Source organism: Rhododendron vialii, chromosome 5a (assembly GCF_030253575.1).
Source record: "Rhododendron vialii isolate Sample 1 chromosome 5a, ASM3025357v1".
Classification (NCBI taxonomy): Eukaryota; Viridiplantae; Streptophyta; class Magnoliopsida; order Ericales; family Ericaceae; genus Rhododendron; species Rhododendron vialii.
The window spans coordinates 2,815,093-2,838,932 of NC_080561.1; the positions used below are offsets into that span (position 1 = coordinate 2,815,093).

Below are 23,840 nucleotides of genomic sequence, written 5' to 3' on the forward strand. Positions count from 1 at the left end.
CTACCTTTCAAACTGCATCTCAAGTGGTTTATCCAACAGATGATTATATATTCTTTCAAACTTATTTAAACGACAAAAATATTGATGGTCTAAACATTGTTGACCCTGCATATGACACAAACTTGGATATATAGTTTGAATTCATTTTATCATATACGAATTGGCATCTGGGTTCGAACACTGTACTTGAACCAAGGGTAAATTCACCAATATGGATCATATTATTGTTTATCACCTAGCTGGAAGTAATATAGGAAAGGGCAAGGACTAACCTGAGGAGCCAATCCTCCTGAGCAGTCCCTTTGCAGACTTTGTAGCAGATCCTGTGATTTCTTTAGTCGTCCACAATGCTTGTTCGTTAGTGTTCTCCACCGGGCTAAATGTCTAATGCTGTTAGACCATTCCCCAAGAGGAAGACTGCCTAGTACTTTGAATGACTTCCATGCGAGGGAATCTGGCATGTGGAACCGTAGCTCATTAAATTTGTAGGAACTTAGACAGGAAGTTAATTGGTATAAATGGTACAAACTATAATTTAGTAGCGCAAGCAAAATTTTAGCAGAGAAGCATAGCAGACTTAGAACCATCGTTACAAATTGATATGGACTACTAATTAGTACCCAAAAAATTGGTTTGAAAAAACAAGGTAAACTGTAACACCCATAAAATACATTCTGTATATTAGAGGAATCAGATAACTTTGACTGGAATTCATTTAATGAGATAAAGATAAATTTCAAAACTTGTAGTATATGTGCATGTGTGTAGAGACCTGTAATTTCTGAAAAATATTACGGGTTTATTTGATATTGAAAATTGAGGAAAATATGAATTTTGTTAAGTTTGTGTGAAATTGGGGTTAATTTGAAATTTGTGGAGCTGATTTGATTTGGGGGTTTGTATGATGGAATAGAAATTAGAGGGAGTGTAAGTGTAGTTTGAGTTGGAACAAGTATAAAAGGGGAAGAAGGGGGGGGGGGGGGGGGGGGGGGTGTTGTGTGTTTAATCATAAAAACCCAAAAATATCTCTCTCCCCACGTCTCTCTCTCGGCTCTCCCTCTCTCTCTCTGGCTCTCTCACTCTCTCTCATTCTCTCACCCAAAAACCTCAAGGATCCATCTCTATTTCATCTCTAGAACGCAACCTCGGGATCATATCGCGTTGGATGAGGCTCGGGAGGAAGATCTTGGAGGATTTCGGAGCTTTGGAAGCTAGGGCTCGTTTGTTGATCTCGTGTTTGAAGCTTCTAACCTTGAGGTAGGGATTTCTTACTCATTCTATGCGTTTATGAGTTGATTTCATGCTTTAATCGAGTTTAGATCGTCAATCTCTATGTCTTCGAAAAGCTGTCGAAATCTACAAAAAATCACCCAAAATCGCATAGGAATCGATCCCCAAGCATGAGGGATCGATCCCTCATTCAAATCTGGACTTAATCTGGATTTTTGCCCTTGGGGATCCCTCCCCTCTCTGGAAATTCTGCCCGTCTTTTGAGTTTCAGCCCAACTTCAAACAGCCATAACTTTTTCGTCCGATGTCGGTTTCATGCAAACTTTATATCGATTCGAAGGTCTTGAAGTCAGCTTTCATTTGCCGCTAAAATCACCTTAAATCTCTTAGTACACAGAAAGTTATGACCATTTGAGTAGAGGTATGTCAGTCTGCAAATGTCTGTGGTTATTCCTAAGATTGTTATCGTTCCGTGTTATGATTCCCTATATAATTAAAACATGTTTAAGTCACTCTCGAGTATGATTACTTGTGTCCTAATGACTTATTCGATCTTGTCTCTTGGCACTCATTAGATCTTGTCTCTTGGTACTCATTTGAGTATAATACTAGTGTCGTTGGGTAAGGAATGTACTGTAAGATTGATAGGAGTACCTTGGACTATAAGGGGTAATGTGGTGAGTGTTATAGGTAGATATGAGTTTGTCCAATGATCTGAAGGGTAGTATTGTGATTCGTATCCAAATGCTTTGTCTTGTTGAGCTCCCTAGGTTCCTTTGGCACTCGTTCTGTAAGATTCTCGTTTAGAACCTAGCAGGTGGTGTGTCGAGGAGTCAATTGTGGTTTCGGTATGTTACGAAGGACGTTATGATAAACTTAGAGGAATAACGTGAACTTAGGGTATTTATCAATGTATGAGGTGACATGTTTACGAGTTTGTATTACAATGTGAATTTGGGAAATGTTGCCTGCTTGTACACTGAATGACGGTTAGTGTGTGTTTGTATGCTTGAATTGAGAATTTAAATAAAGGGCCTGCAACGCAAGGTGTCGTAATGCGAGGACTCTAGAGGGCCCGCAACGCAAGGTACGGTAATGCGAGGACTCTAGAGGGCCCGCAACGCAAGGTGTGGTAATACGGAAACCCAGGTGGAGAGAATTCACTGTAACTTAAGTGGTGGTAATACAGTTGAATGTCTCGCATGATGAAGGAAGTTATGATCGATTATAGAAGTTCATGTTGTCATTGGGTTGTTTCTTGCTTGAGATTGTTAGTGTTGAAAAAGGGAATAAATGATTGAATTTATCAAAGTTTTTTGAAAATGAAGGAACTTGGTTTTGGAAAAAGGATTTTTATGAAAATCCTCCGGCTACTCTTGAGCGAATCAACGGTTTCCGGTATTCGTGCATAGAATCAACGGCCTCCGGCTATTTAGACTCGAATCAACGGAGCTTGACCCGTAAAGGTCAAGAGTTTTCTCCAAACTATTTTGGCAACCAAAAAGGGATGTTTTTATGAAAAGAGGCTTGATGATGAACAGTAAGAAATAAGGAAGTTAAGTGTGGCATCCATTTGAGAAATCTTAAATTGGTTTGAGAAATTGTCGTTGGCTATTTAGATTGCTGAATGTGTAATGCTACTTCCGACTTATGTATGAATTGTTAGGGTTAGCTACAAGACGTATAGATTCCCATACTTGTAGTTTGTCGGTTCTTCATGATATTCCTCTGTATCTCTTGCTCATTTATTGGAAATCATTCACTCTTATTGTATGTTTCATCGCATTTACATATAGCTTAAGTATAGAATTCTCTACTGGGCTAGTGTAGCTCAACCTATCATTTTCAGGTAAAAAGCAAGGATCTTGAAGCGGAGCGCATGGTGTGCATGCTTGACTTCACATCTTTTGAAAGCCGTCATCGAGGAATGGTTTTATCCTCCTTTTTTTGATTTCTTGAAAAGGTGTAACTGTAAATTTCATTTGAACTCTTTTAACTTTAGATATCATGTAACCTCTAAATTTACCGTCTTTGACTAATTTTTGAAATTTGGGCCGTAGTGCAAATATTGTAAATCTTAAAACTTGGGGGACTTGGTTTTGTAAGTGATCATTTGGGAACTCTCTTTTGGGTATTATCTATATTATGCGGAGATTGATTATTGAAATGGATTATTATTTATGTTGAAAATCGAGGGCGTGACAACATGTAGGCTGGACATAGAGCTAATAAAAAGACTTAAAACCTGGTCATTTCATGGCCTGTACACGTGGCTTTAATAGGATAGAATTTGTACACTTGGACTTGGTTTAAATAGATTTATGAGCAAGACTTCCACTCTGTAGAAAGCTTTAGAGAAAGGAAAAATAGGGAAAAGGTAGGGCTTCAGAGAGAGCCGTGAGTATAAGGTGAGATTATATCTGATGGCAAGGCGATTTGAGGGTGAGTGTGAGATACATGTTTTTTGTACAATATTAATGTTGGGTTCTTATTGGTTGTGCTATGTGCGGTGACTGTATGTCGTGGAACTGTTTGGTGTGTGACAGGGTGACTAGGCTAATAAGCTATGCCAAAAGACAAGTTGGCCAATGGGCTGTGGTGAGGCTAGTGAGGTGGTACGTCACCCGTCACATACTGAGGTGGACCGGATATGTGGTTCCTGGTTCCATTTATGTGAAATGTGTTATATTCATGGTTGGTGTTAATACGTGGTGGTTGGTGTTGTGCAGTTAATTTGGTGTTGATATTGTACATGTTGTTATGTCTCACACACTCTTGGGGTCCTTTAGACTCCAGCTTGCAGGTTGGTTAGCGGGCAAGGTGCCGATGGTGCGAGCTTGTCTGAGTTGCTGCGAGGGTGAGTGGTTGTTTATTTACTTGAGAGATAGTTGTAAATTATATCATTTTTGAAATAAAAGACAGATTGTGGTCTTTTTCATATCGTGGTGCTTGAGGATTCGGGTTGTTATAGTTGGTATCAGAGCGGAGAGTAGGTCTTACATGGGATCGAGTGGGTGATCAGAGTGCGCAGCGGAAGCGTGAATTCATATTTTAGTAAACAAATTTTGGGGACGAAATTTCTAAAGGAGGGGATATTGTAACACCCATAAAATACATTCAGTATATTAGAGGAATCAGATAACTTTGACTGGAATTCTCTTAATGAGATAAAGATAAATTTCAAAACTTGTAGTATATGTGCATGTGTATAGCAACGTGTAGGATGGACATAGAGCTAATAAAAAGACTTAAAACCTGGTCATTTCATGGCTTGTACACGTGGTTTTAATAGGATAGAATTTGCACACTTGGACTTGGTTTAAATAGATTTATGAGCAAGACTTCCACTCTATAGAAAGCTTTAGAGAAAGGAAAATAGGGAAAAGGTAGGGCTTGAGAGAGAGCCGTGAGTATAAGGTGAGATTATATCTAATGGCAAGGCGATTTGAGGGTGAGTGTGAGATACACGTTTTTTGTACAATATTAATGTGGGGTTCTTATTGGTTGTGCTATGTGCGGTGACTGTATGTCGTGGAACTATTTGGTATGTGACGGGATGACTAGGCTAATAAGCTATGCCAAAAAACAAGTTGGCCAATGGGCTGTGGTGAGGCTAGTGAGGTGGTACGTCACCCGTCATATACTGAGGAGGACCGTATATGTGGTTCCATTTATGTGAAATGTGTTATATTCGTGGTTGGTGTTGTGCAGTTAATTTGGTGTTGATATTGTACACGTTATTATGTCTCACATACGTTATTATGTCTCATAAACAAGAGCAAGACTTAGCTAATTGTAGAAACTTACTGCCATGGCTCTTCGCATCATCTTCCCACCTCCTGTCAACATGTTGTTTGTGATCCTCTAAATTAAGTACACTGATACTTCTGCACTTCCTCTTTAATGTCTTTCTCACAATTTTCTTCTCTGGAAGATATAGGATGTGTCCTCCATCTAGTAAGCCAAAAGCAGACTGCAGTATTGGGATAGTCAAAGCCATTGATCAATATACTCATCCGTAAATACTCAATGTACTCATCCATATATAGAATGACCACTTCAACTTATCTTTCCTCTCCGAAAGAACACTTCTTCATTTTGGCTAATCTACATTTCTCTAGTGGTTTATCAAACAAATGGTTATATTTCTTTCAACTTACTTAAACAACAAAAATGTTGAGGATCTAAATAACCTTAACTAATCTTTCCTCTCCGAAAGAACACTTTAATGATTACAACCTATAAGACAAATTGACTAGATAGAAATGAAAATACAAGTGAGTTACTTGTTTAAACAGCCACCGATGGGTCCCAAGTTGCCTACGGATGCGCTTTGCTGTGGTTTCACGATGGATCACAAGCTGCCTACAGATGCGCTTCGCTGCATGAGCACCACCAATACATAAGGTAAGAAACTACTATTTTGTACTGCTTTGCTGTGGTTACACCAGTATGTGCTTCACAAGACGTATTAGATGGTTCATAAACATGAGCAAGAATTAGTTAACTGTAGAAGCTTACCGCCAAGGAACTTCACAGTATCTTCCCATCTCCTGCCAACATGCTGTTGGTGATCCTCTAAACTAAGTACACTCATAGTTCTGCACTCTCTCTTTAATGTCTTTCTCACAATTTTCTTCTCTGAGAGAGATAGGATGTGCCCTCCATCTGGTAAGCCGATATCAGACTGCAGCATTTGGATAGTCCAAGCCATTGATCAATATACCCAACTATAAATACTAATGTACTCATCCATATACAAAATGACAACTTCAACTTATCTTTCCTCTCTGAAAAGAATACATGTTCATTTTAGCTAATCTACCTTTCAAACTGCATCTCTAGTGGTTTATCCAACAGATGATTATATATTCTTTCAAACTTATTTAAACAACAAAAATATTGAGGGTCCAAACACTCTTGACCTTGCATATGAAAAAACTTGGATATATAGGTTGAATTCATTTTATCATCCCCTTGAAGACAATATTCAGTACAAATGAATCGGAATCTGGGTTCGAACACTGTACTCGAACCGAGGGCTAATTCACCAATATGGATCATATTATTGTTAAACACCTAGCTGGAATTAATATAGGAAAGGGCAAGGATTAACCTGAGCAGCCAATCCTCCTGCGCAGTCCCTTAGCATACTTCGTGGCAGATCTTGTGATTTCTTTAGTCGTACACAATGCTTGTGCATTAGTGATCTCCGCCGGGTGTTAGACTGTTCCCCAAGAGGAAGATTGTCTTGTACCTTGAATGACTTCCATGCAAGGGAATCTGGCGTGCAGAACCGTAGCTCATTAAATTTGTAGGAACTTAGACAAGAAGTAAACTTGTATAAATGATACAAATCTATATATAATTTAGTAGTGCAAGCAAAATTTTAGAAGAAAACCATAGCAGACTTAGAACCATTGTTACTAATCGAGATGGACTACTAGTTAGTACACAATTTTTTGGTTAGTAAAACGAAGGTAAACATGCAGCTCGAACTATGCATAACCGGATAATTTGCCATCAAAATGAAGTATTTTAATTTACCTTTTACCATTTGAACACAAGAATCCAAACATATGAATAATGAAGCTTCTATTTTTGCAAAAGAACTAGTATGGTTAAAAATGAGAAGAGATCAAGATTGCAACTTGCAACCAATGCATTATTTCAACAATAGAAACATACCATGAAGACCTTTCGCTGCATCTTTACATCTAGCTCCAAATTGATGTCGTAGATCTTCTAAAAAAAGTGCATTAGACACAGTGGGACCTCTCTCATCTGCCTTGACAATATGTGCTCTGTTGCTTGTAGCATCAAATGCTTGTTGTTCTGATGAGGAAAAAATGTGAATTATCCTCGCCTCTAGTTAGGGAAATGAAGAAAAAGAAAGAAGGTTCTATAATGTGAATCACAAAAATTAGGATTTCATCATGTAAGATTTAACTCACTTAGTCACGTTCCATTTCTTTGCAAATCTCTCAATTTTTCACAAGACTTAAAAATTGAACTCCTAAGTGACTATTGTTTCTCTAAATTTATCTCCCAAGGAGAGAGAGAAATTACCATTGTTTTTGAACCGACCGTGCCACCAATAGAACCAGTGCTGCCTACAGGTGCTCTTAAACATGGATCCACTAACTGCATGAGCAAATAAACGTATCAAATCTGTATCCTTATACTGCTTCCATAAGACAATAATCCAGCATCTCATGGCATAGTTAGTATGGTTCTACGGTTAAGAATGAGCGAGAGATGGCAAGCAATAAATTACCACCAAGGCTCTTCAAAGCATATTTATGTTTACAGCCAAAATGTTGTTGGAGATCCTCTAACCCTTGTTTGTCTGACGTTTCTCTTGTATTTTTACATCTATACTGAGATGCAGCAGAGCTGCTTTGATCTTGGCCGACAAGATCTGCTCTGTTGTTTGTAGCAGCAAATTCACTTGATGATAAAGCTGTAGGCCTGACAATACCTCCATCTGATAAGGCTAAAGCCCGAGGTGAAGATCTAGCAAACTGGGACATATGGATCAATTGAAGCCTTGAATCAAGTTTCTCATCCGTAGATAGACGCCTAACTTCAAATGGACTTTCTTCTCCCAAAGAATACCCCTTCATTGTTGCCCATTTCTGAACCCAGCAAAAGGTAATCAGTAAATTTGAACTTTTAAGGAATGGGCTGCTTCCTTCTTCGACCATTCAAAAAGTATGTATTACTAATTTTTTCCCAAAGAGACACAAACAATAAAAACATTAATGTCCTACTAAGTGATTAGCCTCGTATATGTCATGAACTCGCTTATCGAAGAAGATATATGTCTACATCAGACTCTTTATTGTAGTAACAAGAATCACATTCATTTTTCGTCCTACAACTTGAAAGCAATGAAATTTTGAGGCAGCTGTATGCTGATGGCTTATAATATGGTGCTAAATGTCCCGAAGACCCAAGAAAAAATGCATTAAGAATAGTAATATCCCAGAACTCAAGACTTGAGTCAAGTTCAAATATCTGTGGCCAGAAGTTGTTTAGAATTCAAGAATATGGACTTATGGGTATTGTTTGAAGACTAAGCTATAGCAAAGTACAATATGAAAAGGCCATATATTCAAAAAAACTTTAAGATCTTAATAGATGGCCCCCTGTACATTGAAACTAAAGAGTTTAATTACCGATGCTTGTATATTCAATCTGAGGGAAAGTTGGACACATTTATGCTAGCTAACACAAAGAGACACTCATTAAAGACGTAGAAATTTTGCAAAAGGAAGTTTGTCCATCATATGATTTCAAACTTTAATTACCTGAAGTGTAAGAGGAATTGAAAATCTAAGTGAATTATGAACCAACTGCCAGTGTAAATTCACAATCCTTAAAAAGTTATGGATGAAATTAGTCAAATTACTATTCTTGTCAAAATGGTTAATACTTTTAATACTACTTAACTGAAGGAAATTTAAATAAAAGTAAGTTACTTGTCGAAATGGCCACTGATGGATCCCGTGTTGCATATGGATCCGCTTCAGCACGCACACCAGATTGATCCCATGCTTCCTACAGATGCGCATGGCTGCATGAGCACCAATATATAGGTGAGAAGGCTACAAATTTAGCATGTCCTTCGCCAGAAGCATTAGATGGTTCATAAATGAGCAAGAATGAAAGCAAAATTTTATCAGTTGTAGTCTTGTAGAAGCTTACCACCAAGGCCCTTAGCAGCACCCTCACACCTTCTGCCAAAATGTAGGTGGTTTTCCTCAAATATAACACTCATAGTTCTGCACTTTCTCACCATTTTCTTCTCTGCAAGAAACACTGTAGGAGAGCATTGAACAGCCCTGGACACGTGTTCTATATTCTTTGTAGATTGATCTAATGGATCAAGCAGCACAATGTGTCCTCCATCAGGTAAGCTGATAGGCCAACGTGAAGAGCTTGCAGACTGCAGGATATGGGAAGTTAAAGCCATCATTCAATACACCGATCGATAAACAGAATGATAACTTCAACTACACTTCCTCTCCTAAAGAACACCCCTTTATTGTTGCTAATCTAGATTTCTTTGCACTTCTTTACTACTTTGTCACATAGATTTTTATATATTTGTTTCAAACTTATATTTAAACAATAAAAAAATGTCGAAGGTCTAACCACTGCCTAATTTGCAAATGACAGAAAAAACTTACCTAGCTCAAACGAATCAGAATCTGGGTTTGAACACAGCTTTTTTTTTGATCAGTTGAACACCGTACTTGAACAAACGTGAAATTCAACTACATGGACCATATTGGCATTGTTTGAAGACCTAGCTGGAAAACATGTATACAAAAGATGCCTTTTTTGTGTGCGTAAATCAAGGAGAGCACCAACCTGATCGGTCAATCCTCCTAAGTATCTAGGCATTTTTGTGACCCTTTGTTCGACTCCATTAATTTGCATAACTCTTGGCAGATCTGGTGATTTCTCTTGTTGTAGACAACCCTCGAGTGGTAATCTCCCCTGTGCCAATAAGGGTACACAGTCAATAGGCTGTTCCTCGGTTGGAAGAGTTTCTAGTACTTCAAATGATTTCCGTGCAAGGGAATCTGGCATGTGAAATCCCGGATCATAAATGGCTGCAATGGATTAAATTTTGAGGCCATTAGCAACTAAAAAACCACCAAGGGTGTAACTAATACAAATCAAACTTCAATAGAGGAATTAGATGTTTTGCAGAAGAGCAAAGGGGACTTAGAAACTTGACTATAAATCAGGATGTACTACTGCTTAGCACACAATCTTTTGTTGAAGAGAAAAACATAAACCTGCATTTCCAACTTTATATAACCCAATAATATAAAAAACAAATGAATTTTCTTTTTCATATATGTCTCTTGAAAATTGCAATATCAATAAATTAATAACTAGCTTCTCTTTCGCAGAAGAACTAGCATGGTTGAAAATCGAAAAGAAGATAAAGATTGCAAGAAATAAATTATAGGAGTATTCCATCTAACAATAGAAGCTTTACCGCCAAATGTCTTTGCAGCATCATCACATCTATCACCGCAATGCTCTTGAAGATCCTCTAAACTAAGTATATTCTTAGTAATGCATTCTCTTTTTAATGCCTCTCCCCTACTTTTATTCTTTGAGAGAGAGACAACAAGGCCGCTCTGATATGCTCTAAATAAATGAGCTTTGTCTTCCGTAGCATCAAAATCCAGCAACGCTTTTTGTTTTGTAGAATCATCTAAACTAAGTACAGTCTCAGTTAAGCATTCTCTGTGTAATTCCTCTCTCGTATCTTTCTTCTCTGAATTAAACGCAATAGGGCCGCTCTGATGTGCCTTCAAAAGATGTGCTCTATTCAATGGAGCATCATAATCCATCGATGATATTCTTGTCTTTGAATCAACTAAACTAAGTACACTCTCCATCATGCACCGTCTCTTTGAAGCCTCTCTCATTTTTTGGTTCTCTGAATTAGACACGAGAAAGCCACTCTGATGTGACCTGTTGTTTGTAGCATCAAAATCCACCCATGGATTTTTTTCTGATGACTCAAGTTGCACAATTTCTCCTCCATGTGGTAAGGCTACAGGCTGAGTTGAAGACGTGTGAACGCAAGTATCCATGTTAACAAGGGGCAGTAGAGCAGCATCATGTCGATCTCCGTGGTTGGTGGTAGATATGTTTATCCGCTCATCACCACAGCTCAACGACAGGCCACCACCAAACTTCAACAAACACGAGACTGTTAATTGCAGCCAAAATTACACAACATCAATGGGATGAGATTAAAACAAAAACATCATCATAAAGCTTAACCACTCAACCACTTGTAGGTTTTTATGCATGGCAAAAGCTTGAGTACCCCTGGGGCAAAAGTTAAGCAGCATTAAGGACATACTTTTCAATCCATTTCTAATAACACTCAATAATGACCTCGAGAATACAAAGCATCTTTGATCAATATCACAAATGGCAAAGATCACCAAAGAATTTTCACACTCACCCACGTGTAAATAAGAAAACAAAAAAGAGGGTAAAAGTAAAAGGAAGATTAAAGTTCCAAAACTTTTTCTTCTTGACCTTTCTACACACTTTTCCAATGGACCTATATTATTTTGCAACAGATGTATACACTCTAAGCACTCCAAAAGAAGGCATGGATTACTATATAGTATGAGCACCAATATCAATTTGTAAGGTATGCACTTTTATTATTTGGGACTTGTTTGGAAATAATTTGAGGTATATAATGGTAGGTATGCACTTTTTATTCTTTCCCCCGATTTCCTATGTTGGAAACAAGACTGATGATTTGTTATTTAAATGGAAGCCGTATTATTATGCTCTCATTTTATTTTTTTCGTATTTGAAATTATTATGCTCTCTTTGATTTTTTTCCCCAGTATATTGGAATGGTCACTACTTGCCCATATAGTTAGAAACTTAGAACCATATCAACAGGACCAATTAATTATGGCTTCGTTCACTTGTCAAGAAATTAATGTAGGAAAATTGTTTTCAGAAAAACTTAGTGAATTGAAGTAGAAGAAAATTAGGAAAAGTATTTTCCTACATGTGTTCATTTCATAAATGAAGTTTGTGGGAAAGTCAAGTAATAGTTTACTTGTATAGGAAACTAGTACAAAAGACAAGATTCTTGCAAAATCTTGTGTTTTTTTTAGGATGAGTTTTGAGGGAAAACTAATCCTATTGTAAAAGTAGAGATGTGGATCTCACAACCTTCTTGCTAATTGAACGCTCAAAAAATTCGGGAAAGTAAGACACTCCTTTTCTTGCCTTGGAACTCAACAGGGGCTATGGAAAACCAGAATCCATCAAGACATTCTTCCCATCCGAACTCATCTTTTGAATTGAGAAGGCCAAAAAAAAAAAGGTCTTTGAAGAATAAGGCTGGAACTAAAACCAACGCGGGAACTAAAACCATACATATAAGATTCATCTCATTAGGATCTCACCTACTTTGTTTTTAGAAAGAAGATAAGGGAAATATCGCCATTAAAAAAAGTTCTACTCTCATTTATAACTAGCATAAAATGTTGTGCTGAAAAATGATGTTTTGTAAGTTCCCATTAACAAATCGACAAATATAGATGTACTTATTTCATTTATACACTTATAAAGATGCCCCCAGGGCTTTTTTTTAGCGGGAACGCTTGTTTATTTCAAAACCTACAAATAACACTTATTATTAACTATGATTAGCACTGAATAATACTTAAGAAAGTCACCATAGTGTTGGCATTGGAGTAGATGGAATACCTTCTCTGAGGGATTATACTTGATTAAGAGAGTTTTTGTGAGGTGTCCTCTATTTGCTGAGAAAGATCTCAAGTTATTGAAGAGGGCCTCTTCAAGATCCAGAGAGCGGGTTTAGAAGGGAGAACTTTACAGAAATAGGGAGATAGAACACAGAGGGTGAGATGGTGTGTTGTAGGCACATTGGCACGCTGCCGAAACATATATACATTGGGTTCTCGTGTTTGTGTGATTATTTCATTTTCTTTGTTGTTCGTGGTAATTTTGATTCGTCATGTTTCGCAAAACCAGAGCACAATATACATATATGCTTACATAAGCAATACAAAATTGCTACGTATAGCCACACATGCTTCAATATCCAAATTAAAGGACCAACATGAACCAACTTGCATGTTCACCGAAGGGAAAACAAAGAGAAATATAGCATTGATGAGTCATTAATTAAAGGGTGACTTCAAGACGAGACCAGACATCTAAATCAAGCGTCAAAATGGTGTAAGCCAACATTATGATATACTTACTACTAAGTGTACTCACTTAAAAAAATGATGGTGGAGAAAAACAAATAGCTAACCTCATCATTGACATCGAGAAGCATCGCAGCACAATGGTCAAGATCATCAAAGTCTAGACTTGTCAGCTCCAAGGAGGCCAGACTCATACGATCCGGCAACAATTTTCGTCTTGTTGGATCATCGAAACTAAGCACACTCTCTGTTAAGCCATGAACTAGCTGCTGGGTGTCAGATCTCTTCGTCTCTGCCCCGAGTGGGTGTCGATCAAATGCTTGAAAGCTTCCAGGTTTCACATAAACTCGGCACAAGCTCAAGTCATGCCTCAGCTGCAATATACATAGAAATGTTCACTTAAGAACTTCAAAAAAAAAAAAAATTTCTTACAATCTAAATGTCGCTTCAAATCAACAGACTAGGAGAGAACTGATTGCCACCTCTAGTTTTGTGGTTAGACTCCTTCGTCCTATTTTTCGTTCTGTCCTACCCTTCTAATGGGAGTATCACTTATCTCCCTTTCTTGTTCTACTCTTAGAGTGCAGACACACAATTGAAAATTTTAGAAAAGATTTCACTTAAATGAACTAAAAGGTACTCCATCTATCCAATTCACCTAAAAGAGACATGTGATTAATTTTTTTATAAAACTATAATACTTTCGTGCATAAGTTTAAAAAATTTTGAAACTAAATTAAAGAGCCCAACTAGTTTTATAATTTGGTGTCAAGAAATTTTAAAAATATATACATGTAAGTAATTTTTTTATTCAAAAAGTAAAAGTTTTTATGTAGTGGAAACTTTTTAGAACTTAGGCAGTAGAGAATTGTGACGACGTGCAGAACTGAAAAAATCGAGATAGAAAGTAGCGCGAATTGATGTGAAGCCATGCTATCCACTTCCAATTCAGCCCCCTGTAAAACAAGCCATAGAGAGAGAGAGAGAGAGAGAGAGAGAGAGAGCAATTCTATACACCTTTGGGACAGCACAACCAAATGGGGTGAAAGTTTCTTGATGTATGGCTTTATACTCATGCATCTTCCATTCGGTTTTTCTTCCACTAGGAGCTCTTCCTTTGTAGAACTCCATTGTCTTCTTCATCCCAATCACTCTGTTATCCGATGAATAAACATAATTCGGAGATCCGGTAGCCTTCCAGTAACCAGAAGCCGTAAGTCGGCTAGGTCTGCCTCCGCGGGCTTCCCTCTCTTGTCTTGGTACAAAGAAAAACCATTGCTCCTTGTCTCCATGACACAGCTCTCCCGAAAGCTCTGCAGCAAAATCATACGTAAAATTTCGTTGCCATTATTAGTCAATAATGAAATGAAAACATCCATTTGGTATTGTTGTTAACTTGTCTTTCTCCTTTCTCTACTCATTTTTCGGATTCTATTGTTAAATGGAATATATTAGCAAACAACAGTAAGGGTCATCGTCGGGCCAGGCCGGGCCGGCCCAGCCCGCCAAGTCACTACCCAAGCTTGCCCATGGGCCGGGCCGATCAGGCTTTTACTTTTTTGCGGGCCGGACTACCTACCATAAATTAAAGCCCAAGTCCAGCCCACGGGCTAGCCCAATTGATGGGCTAGAGGGCCAAAAACCGGGCGGACCAATAAGCGGGCCAAAAGCTGGGCAGGCTATCGGGCAGGCTTAAATTTCCTTGGGCAAAGGAAAAAATAAAGGATTTTGTGGAATTTTGGACTAATGTGTGGGCCCGTGGGCGGGCTATTGGGCGGGTACCAAGGGCGGGCTCACGGACCGAGTAAAAATTCATAAGCCCGAGCCAGCCCATTACAAACTACGGGCCGGCGGGCTACGGGCCTTCGGGCTATATGATGACCCTTAAACAACAGTGTTGGAATTTTAGACAAATAGTAGTTTTGAAACTTGTTTACGAGGTATAGTAATTTTTTTTCTTCAAAATTAACTTCTTTTGGAAAAGGGAAAATTTTATAAATGGTCTCTCTAGTTTGCACGAGTTCTCATTTTCGTTCCTCTAATATTAATTGTATCAATTTAACCCTATAGTTTTCATTCCATCTCAATTTTGTCCCTCGACCTGACGCCGTTAATGAAACAAACGGAATTGAAGGGCAAAATTGTCATTTTCGCTTACGGAGAGACTAAATTGAAATTTTATGTAAACTGGAGGAACTATTTTTAAAATTTTACATTTCACTTTCGTTTTTTGCAAATAAAATAAAAAGTACCATAAGTAATGTATTTGACAACTGAATTATTTTTTATTGGGTAATCAAACTATATTGAAAAAATTTATATTTCATTACACATTACAAAAATATTAGAAAATGCATAAATCAACACTTTAGCTAATGTCTTTGTATGATGTTCTTATAATCTCCTTATTTTTTCACCAGATAAAAAAAATGTTCAAAATCCGTGTTTATTTGTTATATAAGTGACCTTGTGAGTAAGTCCTAAAATAAACACACTTATTACCATATTTTAATGTATTTGATCTCTTAATATTCTATAGTGTTTCATTGCTTAATTAAACACAATTACAAGATTTCTAAATACTACTGAATAACTTTTTCTTTTTAATCATGTGACAAAGAAAATAACAAGAGTGAAAATTCAATTGAAAAAAAAATACAATACCAAGACATTTAACATAGGGGTTGCTTTTCGAATTTTCTCATATTTTTTGTGATATATATAATAAAAATTTTAAAAAATTTCAACATATTTTGATTATTCAATATAAAATGAGATGAGAAATATATTACATGTGATGTATTTTAAATTTATTTACAAAAACAAAAGTAAAAAATAAAATTATAGAAATAGTCCCTCTAGCTTGCATGAAATCTCAATTTAGTCCATCTGTGAGGAGAAATGACAATTTGTCTCCAATTCTGTTTGTTTCACTAACGCCGTAAGCGAGAGGGACGAAATTGAGACAAAATATAAATTATAGGGCTAAAAGTAACACAATTGATACTAGAGAGACAAAAATGAGAATTCATGCAAACTACAGGAACCATTTATAAAATTTACCCTTTGGAAAAATAACGGAGAGACATTTTCCCATCGCTGAAAAGTATACTTTTTCCTTCCCCTCTATAATAAGAACCAGTTTAGGGAAGGTTTCGGTTGCCACTTTTGGCTCATTTTGGACAATTTTGCCCTTCTATTGTTGGCTTCTTCTTGTTTGTTTGTTGGGTGAAATGGGTATTTTACTTCCTCCACTTACTGGGTTATGTGGCAAAAGGGGGTGGACATTTGTCTTTGGGTGGAGCTGTTTATATCATTTGAGAGAAGAGAGACAGAGACGCTTTGTTAGAGAGAGAGGTTTTGGCAATTGCTGCTTCACGGATTCCGCCGTTTGCTTCTCAGATTTTCACCGTTTGCTTTGGTCTGTTCGGTTTTGGTAACAGGTAATGTCGTTTTCTGATTTTTGATTTTGCCTCTGAATGCTCATTTTCTGATTTTTGATTTTTATTTTTAGTACATTATTGCATTCTCTCTTTTTCCCTGTATTGTATTGTTGCTGCATGTGTTCTTTTCTGTGTGTTCTTTTTTAGTCTAGGTATTTTTGATTCTGTATTTTTTGTCTCTATTTTATTTGTCTTGCATGTGTAGTTTCTTCTCTCCTGTCCTGTTTTTGTTTGTTTTTTTGGGTCAGAGGGGGAGGTGTATCGTTGAATTTGGTTGGTTGGTTTCGGAAGAGTAGTATTAGGAAATGACGAGTAAAGAGTAATGTGTTTTTAGTTTTGTTGTTGAGAATTGTTAATATACTTGGCCATATGGAATTAATTTTACATATATATGTTGACTTGTGAGTGGTATGTATTGATGTACGTAGTATTGTAACATATTAGTATTAACTAAAATCTTGTGAAACATAAATTATATATCTTTTCAAATTGAATCAATTTTTGATCTTAAGTTTTGTGATTCACTAGGATGGTTGTTCCTGTTCCATTTCGACACTAGATACATGTAAAGCATCGGAATCCAAAAAGTCCACATGGAGAGTTTTATTGTCTTATGCCTATTCGAGGCCAAATGATGATTGTTGTTGTTGCAAGGTATCGACATCCTGGGTCGTTGGAGTATAAAGCATATAGTATTTTTGTGCGCGAGTATAGGAACGTATTGGGTTTGAGTGACAATTTGATATGGGCTGTTTGTGATGATTTAGTTAAATGGTTGGATGTCCCTGTGCATAATTCATTTATACGCCATAGTACTCCAGGTATACTTTTGTACTCTACCACTTATCCCTTAGGCCTATACTTTCTAACTTTGCCTCTTGAGTAATAGCACTTTCTTACTCTACCTTAAGCGTGCATTTCTTATTTATACCCCTAAATGTTTGCCACGTTTTTATTCCATTACTTAATGCTCCACTTTTCAACTCCACCGCTTCATCTTTTTAAGTGAGAGAAAAAGAACACACCTCTAAATTGGATCTGCAATACTACTTCTTCACTCTACCTCAAACATGCACTTTGTGCTTATACCCTCAACCTTTGCCACGTACTTTTCCTACCACTTAGACCTCCTCTTTCAAACTCTACCTCTTTAGCTTTACAATTGTTCTCCATTTCCACAAAACAATTTGCTCCCAAAACATTCAGTTTCTAATGCAACTGATAGAACAGGGCTTTCACTTTGATCTACTACTAATCCAGACCTTCAGTAAACCAGTTTGTTTTGACTAATCCTTAGTACTTTCAGTTCCTGGTACACGTATTCTTCTCTTGCTCTCTTTCTCTTGTGTCAACTGTTTTTTCAGATTACCATGCATGTATCTGTGTGTGTGTGTGTAAGATAAAACAGACTGTAGTGAATAAAGATAATGTACTAATATAACTAAATTCTCAAAACTCATATTCGGTTACTACAATAACAAGAAGACAAATCAAATGTACAGCAAAAAGTTACTTTGCTTTGTCTATAGCAAGAAGCCTTACACTATGTTTTTTTTAAGCTTTAGAAAAGTAGAGTAATAATATTATTTGAACCACCAGTTTTCTTTTTAGTACTGTGTCCTGCTTGCTGTGAAAAATCTCAGAAGTGGCTCTATTGTTCCTGAAGCATTTGGCTGAATTATGTTTTCTGCTTTGATCTAATTTTAAATTTTGCTCTTGATATTTAGTGAAGAATAAAGTTCATGCTTATTGCATCTGTTTAGATCAAGCATCCATATTCATAACTATTTCTGTAGCATATCTATATAGATATAAGAACAATAAGCTATCATTCAAGTGGCGCAAAACTTTAACCTAACAGAACTCTTAATACTTTCACAGCGATTAAACAAAAATGTCTCAGAACAAGCGTATGAGAATCCCATATTGACAGTTACCACAAGAAGAAAAAGACCACAACATTTCATATCACATTTATCACCGCATTACTATTTCAGTTCAAAGAATACTAACTGTATACTCTTTCTTACTTCCAACTATTGCAGGGCTGTAACGAACGCAAGAAAACTCAAAGAACTGGTAGCAATAGAACTGACACAACTTCTGATACCAAAAGCAGACGAAAATCCAGAAGATGATATCATCAAAATTGCCAACCTTCCCATATCAGTGGAGAAGGTACTACAAACACTAAAATTCAGAACAGATAGCAAATGTTTATGTGCTTTGGTTTATCTTTAACGGTTCTGATAATAGCTTTCTTGCTTCATTCCTTTTCTTTGAATCAATCTATACAATACATTTAGATTAGTTTAAGAAGAAATCCAAGACAAACCTATCCATTATACTACAGTCTAATTTTATTAAGCCTTTTGTAATCATAAATCCAGCTACCCCTAACCTTGCTTTCATACTCCTTCTATGCAGACACAGTACCTGAATGTGCAAGCCTGATAAACACCCGATATTGCAATATAGGGTGCGCTAGGTCTTTAGTTTAGTCTAAATTCATTGCTAATTTTGTTATCTTTAACTGTTTTTGCTCGTAGAGTTTGCTAGTTCTGTTTTATAAGAAAATCATCTAAATAAATGAGTTTTAAAGCCCAAAGCTTGGCAAGATTATTCAAAGCGCATAGATGATCAAGAACGGAACAATCAAGTCCAAAGCCTAGGCAGGAATGACTTGATGGTGACCCAACGGCTCGCATGGGCAAGGCAAAGCAGAGCAAGACCAAACGGCTGGAGTTATTGGGCTCAGAATCGATGGGATAAAGGAAGTTACATCTATGCCGAGGGGCTTATCCAGGGAGGCAGCTAATGAGCTCGGCATCAATGGAAAGAAATACATTACATCGATGCCGAAGCCCTTATCACAGCAGCGTAAGCCCATTGCCATCGATGCCGAGGGCTTTAGGAGGGGACTTTTAGAGCATCTCTTGAGAATATGCTGGGCGCGTACCTTAGGAAAGGGAATAGATTTCCTTACATAATTTTAGATTTATATCTAGATTTGGAGTTGTTCTTGAATGTTCTTCAATTTCCAGCCTTGAATCTTTATTTTTCTGTCTTAGTTAGTTTTTGATATTGTCGTCTTTATTAAAGTTGTAGTAAATTCCTCGATCTATCGTTTAATCCAATTTTCTTCTAATATTGTTAATTCAATTATGTTAAGTAAATTTTTGCTTACTCATAGCTCAATAGATATGTGTGAGTAGTTTTTTCAAGGTTAGGTCATGGGGTGATTAGCACCACATGGCTCAAGTAGAATTGCATTTTTCACCATAAATTTAAACCTTTGGTTCGAGAATCGATGTGGGATTCGGGTTTATTTGTCAAATTGCTAAGGTGTTAATCTCCTTGACCATGTGTAGGTAAGAGTTTCGCCTACTTACCACACATGATGCTTGGAGCTCTGATGCACGAGACATTTGCTAAATAAATTCTAGAGCTAGCTTGGTAATCGAACCATTCTATTTTTCGATTTGGGAATCTTAATTGTGTATCCTGAACCATGTAATCGGGTGAGAAATGCAGTTTAACTTGAGTCGTGAGTGTTAGTAATTCCTAGACATAACCTGCCTTTTATCTTAATTTATTCGCTTTTCAATTTAGCCCCTTTCATTTCCACTACACTCGTAAAACCAAATTGGCTGTCTAAAAGCCGAAAGCCCTTGCTAGCATCTACAAATCCAACAAAGTCGTATTAATTATTCCTTTGGGTACGATCCCGGTCTTCCGGATTATCATGCTTCAACTGACGTATTAAGCCATACGCTTGGGGCGTTATTCCATATATCAGAACAAACAAAGCAAAGCCATAGCAAGAATTACTGATTTTGCGCAAAACCAATCTCCACAACGGGCATGAATGACGTGCTTTGCACCTAGTCTTCTTAAAAGTACCTCTCTCGATTCCAATTGCTGATCTTTTTTGGGAACTTTTACTGTCTCTATAAGAATGGTCATTCTTTTATTCATCCCTTGTCAAAAAATAAAATACTAAAATGCTTTGAAATTCAAATCCAAAATGAAAACTCTCTAATAATAAGTAGGAGGCCTTGTTCTCCTAAGCGCTTTTGGAGCTTCTTTGTCTTGTCCTTCGTCATCTCCCTTTTTTTTTCACGTTTGTTAGTTTTGCACTATACTTTTATAGATTATTGATTCGTCTCAGCGAGACGAATCAGAAAAGTAATAAATTTTTTACTTTTACCAAAATATTTTCAAAAATTTCCAAAATAAAGCCCAAATAGCCTGACTTTGGGGCATTATCTTGGATATTTCCAAAATTATTAACGTAAAAGTCAAAAATTTTGGGTTTTTGATTTCTCTTGTTCAAACAAATCAATAATCCATAAAATTTTAACGCAAAAACTAACAAATGTGACCAAAAAATTGAATAAGGACAAAACGTCAAAAAATCCCAAAAGTCCTTAGGAGAACAAGGCCTAATTTTAGATAACCCGAATGGAGACAGCAACTAAAGGACTTTTCTCCAAGAGGTCGCACTCCCACAAAGACCAAATGTTTCAAACTTTAGGGCCACGAAAAATTTGCTCGGTAGTTAACTTCAAGGCCATAAAATTAGACAAGATCCCGCGTGAACTAGTTCAGGCGTCCGATTTAAAAAAAAAAAAGAAAGACGTAATATAAATAAAGTGAAATGATAGTTTCTCCTTAGTAAGCTTGATTATTAAAAAAATTAGACAACAATTGAAGATGAAAAGGTGTTTCTATAGCGAGATGTGGACTAGATTTTGCAAATTCCAATAAGCACCACATGGGTTCCAGATAAGCGTATATGGATGGGTTTAGCAAATGGGAAATTTACGTTGAAATCTGCATACGTTGGGGCGAAGGAGATGTTGGAAGGCCAGAGTGGAAATGCAAGCAGAACCGGTCAAAGGAGTGGAACAAGTGGGGATGAGGGTAAGTAGAAAAGAATTTGGCGTATAAAAGCGCCAATGAAAGTTAAGCACTTTATGTGGAGGAGTATCCATAATATACTTCCGGTTAACAACGCAATTTTTCAAAGGAAAACGCCCATGGATCCAATGTGCCCATTGTTTGGTTTGTGTCCAGAATCTGTGAATCATATGCTGTTTAATTGTAATCGTGCAACAAAGGTATGGCTTCTTTCTCCGTTTCGTTTCCGACCTGAGGTTATGGTCCGAACACAACTAGATGAAATCTGGAGTAGCTTGGGAAATTTGAGCAAAGGGCAAGATTTGGGAAGGATGCTGGGTTTTTTGCAAGTTTGAGTTGGCAGATATGGAAGTCCAGGAATGAATGGGTATTTCGTAGAGAATGGGTGAATGAGATGAGAATCTGTGCTAATGCAGTGGAAGAACACCATGAATTCTGCCAAGCTATAGAAGGAGGCCGGTGATCTTAGGCGGGTTCCCCCCAAGCAGGGAAGTATTGCAGTGACGGGAAAAGGAGGTGTGGGACTTAGTGGGCAGAGATCGTCGAGGGTGAAGCAGTAATGATTAACTGGGCTCAGTGGGCAGAGATGGTCGAGGCGTGGGGATTTCGCTCAAAATGATCAATCAAGAAGTTGGGGCCAGAACTAACGTGGACGTCATCGTCAAAGACTCAATAAATTTATGCAGTTGTTTGCATTCTTTTTATGTTTGTTTTTGTTTTTATGAAATGACAATTTTTTTGTTTGTTTTATTCCTCGTACTTTCTTTCTTTTTTTTTTATCGGCAACACATTTTTGTAATAGAACGGCTCATGAAATAGCCAACTATGCTTTTTATATTGAGCACCCGCACCCGATCTACCAGGGAGAATTTCCTAGCTGGGTTCAGTGGGTAGCTAGTAGATTCGTTGGACACTCTCTCAGTTTCGTAAAGCAATAAATCTCTATGGATTGAAAAAAAAAAAAAAGAATGTTATGTTCTAAAGAACTACTACACTCTGCTTGATTTCCGAACTTATTTGAAATCATTGACATATTATCTTCCACTTAGTGGACGGAGGTTAGCAAAACCGATTCGACTGCTCACAAGAATCAAAGCCTATAAGAAAGTGTTCCACTAACTAAAATAAATATTTATTTTTTAAATTAAATGTGATATATTATGAGAGAATAATCTCTCACGTAAAGCAAAAAATAAATACCTAAGAAATAAGAACATTAGCGTATAAAACGGGATATAAGTACTTAAAAAAATAAGAACATTAACAAAACATGGCATAAACTGAAAATTGCAAAGGGTAAACGAGCGAAGAATGAGAGGAGGGTAAAAAGGGTACTTGGAAGGCCACATGGCTCGTGCTCATAAATGTTGAGTACAGGGATCACACGGTGGAGGTCAGTTCTCTTTCGTTCAAGCTTCTGGTGGAGATAGAATGAAACCAGTTCTTCTTCAGTTGGGTGGAAATGGAGTCCGCCCGGTGGCATTTCTTCCATTAATTCCTCTTCTGGTATTTTCTTGTAATTTCCCTTTACTCTATTTTTTATGCAAAAGTAGAAGCTCTAATATCTTCTCTCTTTTTTGGTGAAGCTCTAATCTGGTATGCTTTATGCTGCTTCCGAAATCTGTCTTTATCTTGTGTCCGCGTGTGTGCGTGTAGGTATGGGAGAGAGAGAGAGAGAGGAAAATGGGGACAGTTTGGGTGGAGCTTGTAAACTTCCACACGGTTGTGCCAAGAACAAAGTGAGATTTGACCAGTAGTAATTTTTAGCCACACAAAATCCCCCCCATTTTTTTCAGCCTTCCTGATTTGCTTCAGTTTTTTTAATCCGCTTGATTCGCTTCATTCGAATTGGGGTTTTCGTTTTTTTTTTTTTTTGAAACGGGGGAGGGGGTTGTTTTGTTTGGAAATTGATTTTGGCACTTTCCAAGTTAATAAACACACTTCTCAGGAGAGTGCCAAAATCAAATCCATATAGAGATTGACTTTGCCACTTTCCAAATTAATTTTGGCACTTTCCTTTGTGAGTACAATTATCAGTTTGGAAAGTGTTCCCTTTTATTTATATTAGAAAGATAAGGGTAAAATTCTACGAAGACCCCTTCATCAATGTTTGTTTCTCACGGAAATCGCCTAACCTTTAAAATTATCTAAATAGATCCATCTAAATGAAATGAAAAAATGACTAACTTTGTTAACGGAATGAAGGAAATGACGATTATTCTCCTTAAAAATTGCCCACATTGATCGAATACACTTTTTTCCTCTTTCTCCTCCCTCTCTCTTTGATCATCTGCCCACCACCTCTACTTCTGGATGGTCGAGAGAGGTGGTGAGTAGAGAGGATGCATGGGACTATGGGAGTATGTAGTGGACAATGGAGTATGTGTTAGGAATGCCTTGTATTCTTTAGTCCCACATTGGTTAATTATCTTGTTCCCGTTTTTGTAGCCTATTATAAATAGGGCTTTTGGGGGACTTCTAGGAATTATCTTTT

The 23,840-nt window shown here is 37.2% G+C and overlaps 1 protein-coding gene and 1 long non-coding RNA gene across 4 annotated transcripts in view; one reads left to right on the forward strand and one right to left on the reverse strand.

Annotated features, from left to right (window-relative positions):
* Positions 1-22,986, reverse strand: part of LOC131325757 (uncharacterized) — a 28,802-nt gene extending 5,816 nt beyond the window's left edge. The window contains exons 1-13 of the mRNA XM_058358190.1: positions 22,682-22,986; positions 13,998-14,293; positions 13,088-13,354; positions 10,250-10,958; positions 9,610-9,854; positions 8,941-9,181; positions 8,715-8,809; positions 7,508-7,868; positions 7,300-7,374; positions 6,919-7,065; positions 6,347-6,513; positions 5,752-5,917; positions 5,517-5,611 (exon numbers count right to left, since the gene is read on the reverse strand). Of these exons, the coding sequence (XP_058214173.1) occupies positions 5,517-5,611; positions 5,752-5,917; positions 6,347-6,513; positions 6,919-7,065; positions 7,300-7,374; positions 7,508-7,868; positions 8,715-8,809; positions 8,941-9,181; positions 9,610-9,854; positions 10,250-10,958; positions 13,088-13,354; positions 13,998-14,293; positions 22,682-22,838 (3,021 nt within the window). The 5' untranslated portion in view covers positions 22,839-22,986. The remainder of the gene's footprint in view (positions 1-5,516; positions 5,612-5,751; positions 5,918-6,346; positions 6,514-6,918; positions 7,066-7,299; positions 7,375-7,507; positions 7,869-8,714; positions 8,810-8,940; positions 9,182-9,609; positions 9,855-10,249; positions 10,959-13,087; positions 13,355-13,997; positions 14,294-22,681) is intronic.
* LOC131325796 (uncharacterized) lies at positions 16,198-23,016 on the forward strand. Of its 3 annotated transcripts, XR_009199809.1 has the most exons (4): positions 16,198-16,423; positions 16,952-17,244; positions 18,469-18,601; positions 18,851-23,016. It is a non-coding gene; the product is annotated as an uncharacterized LOC131325796 (long non-coding RNA). The 3 variants fall into 3 exon arrangements; XR_009199808.1 differs by lacking the exon at positions 18,851-23,016 and having other exon boundaries at positions 16,952-17,735; positions 18,469-18,692; XR_009199807.1 differs by lacking the exon at positions 18,851-23,016 and having other exon boundaries at positions 18,469-18,692.
* Positions 23,017-23,840: the final 824 nt, after the last annotated feature.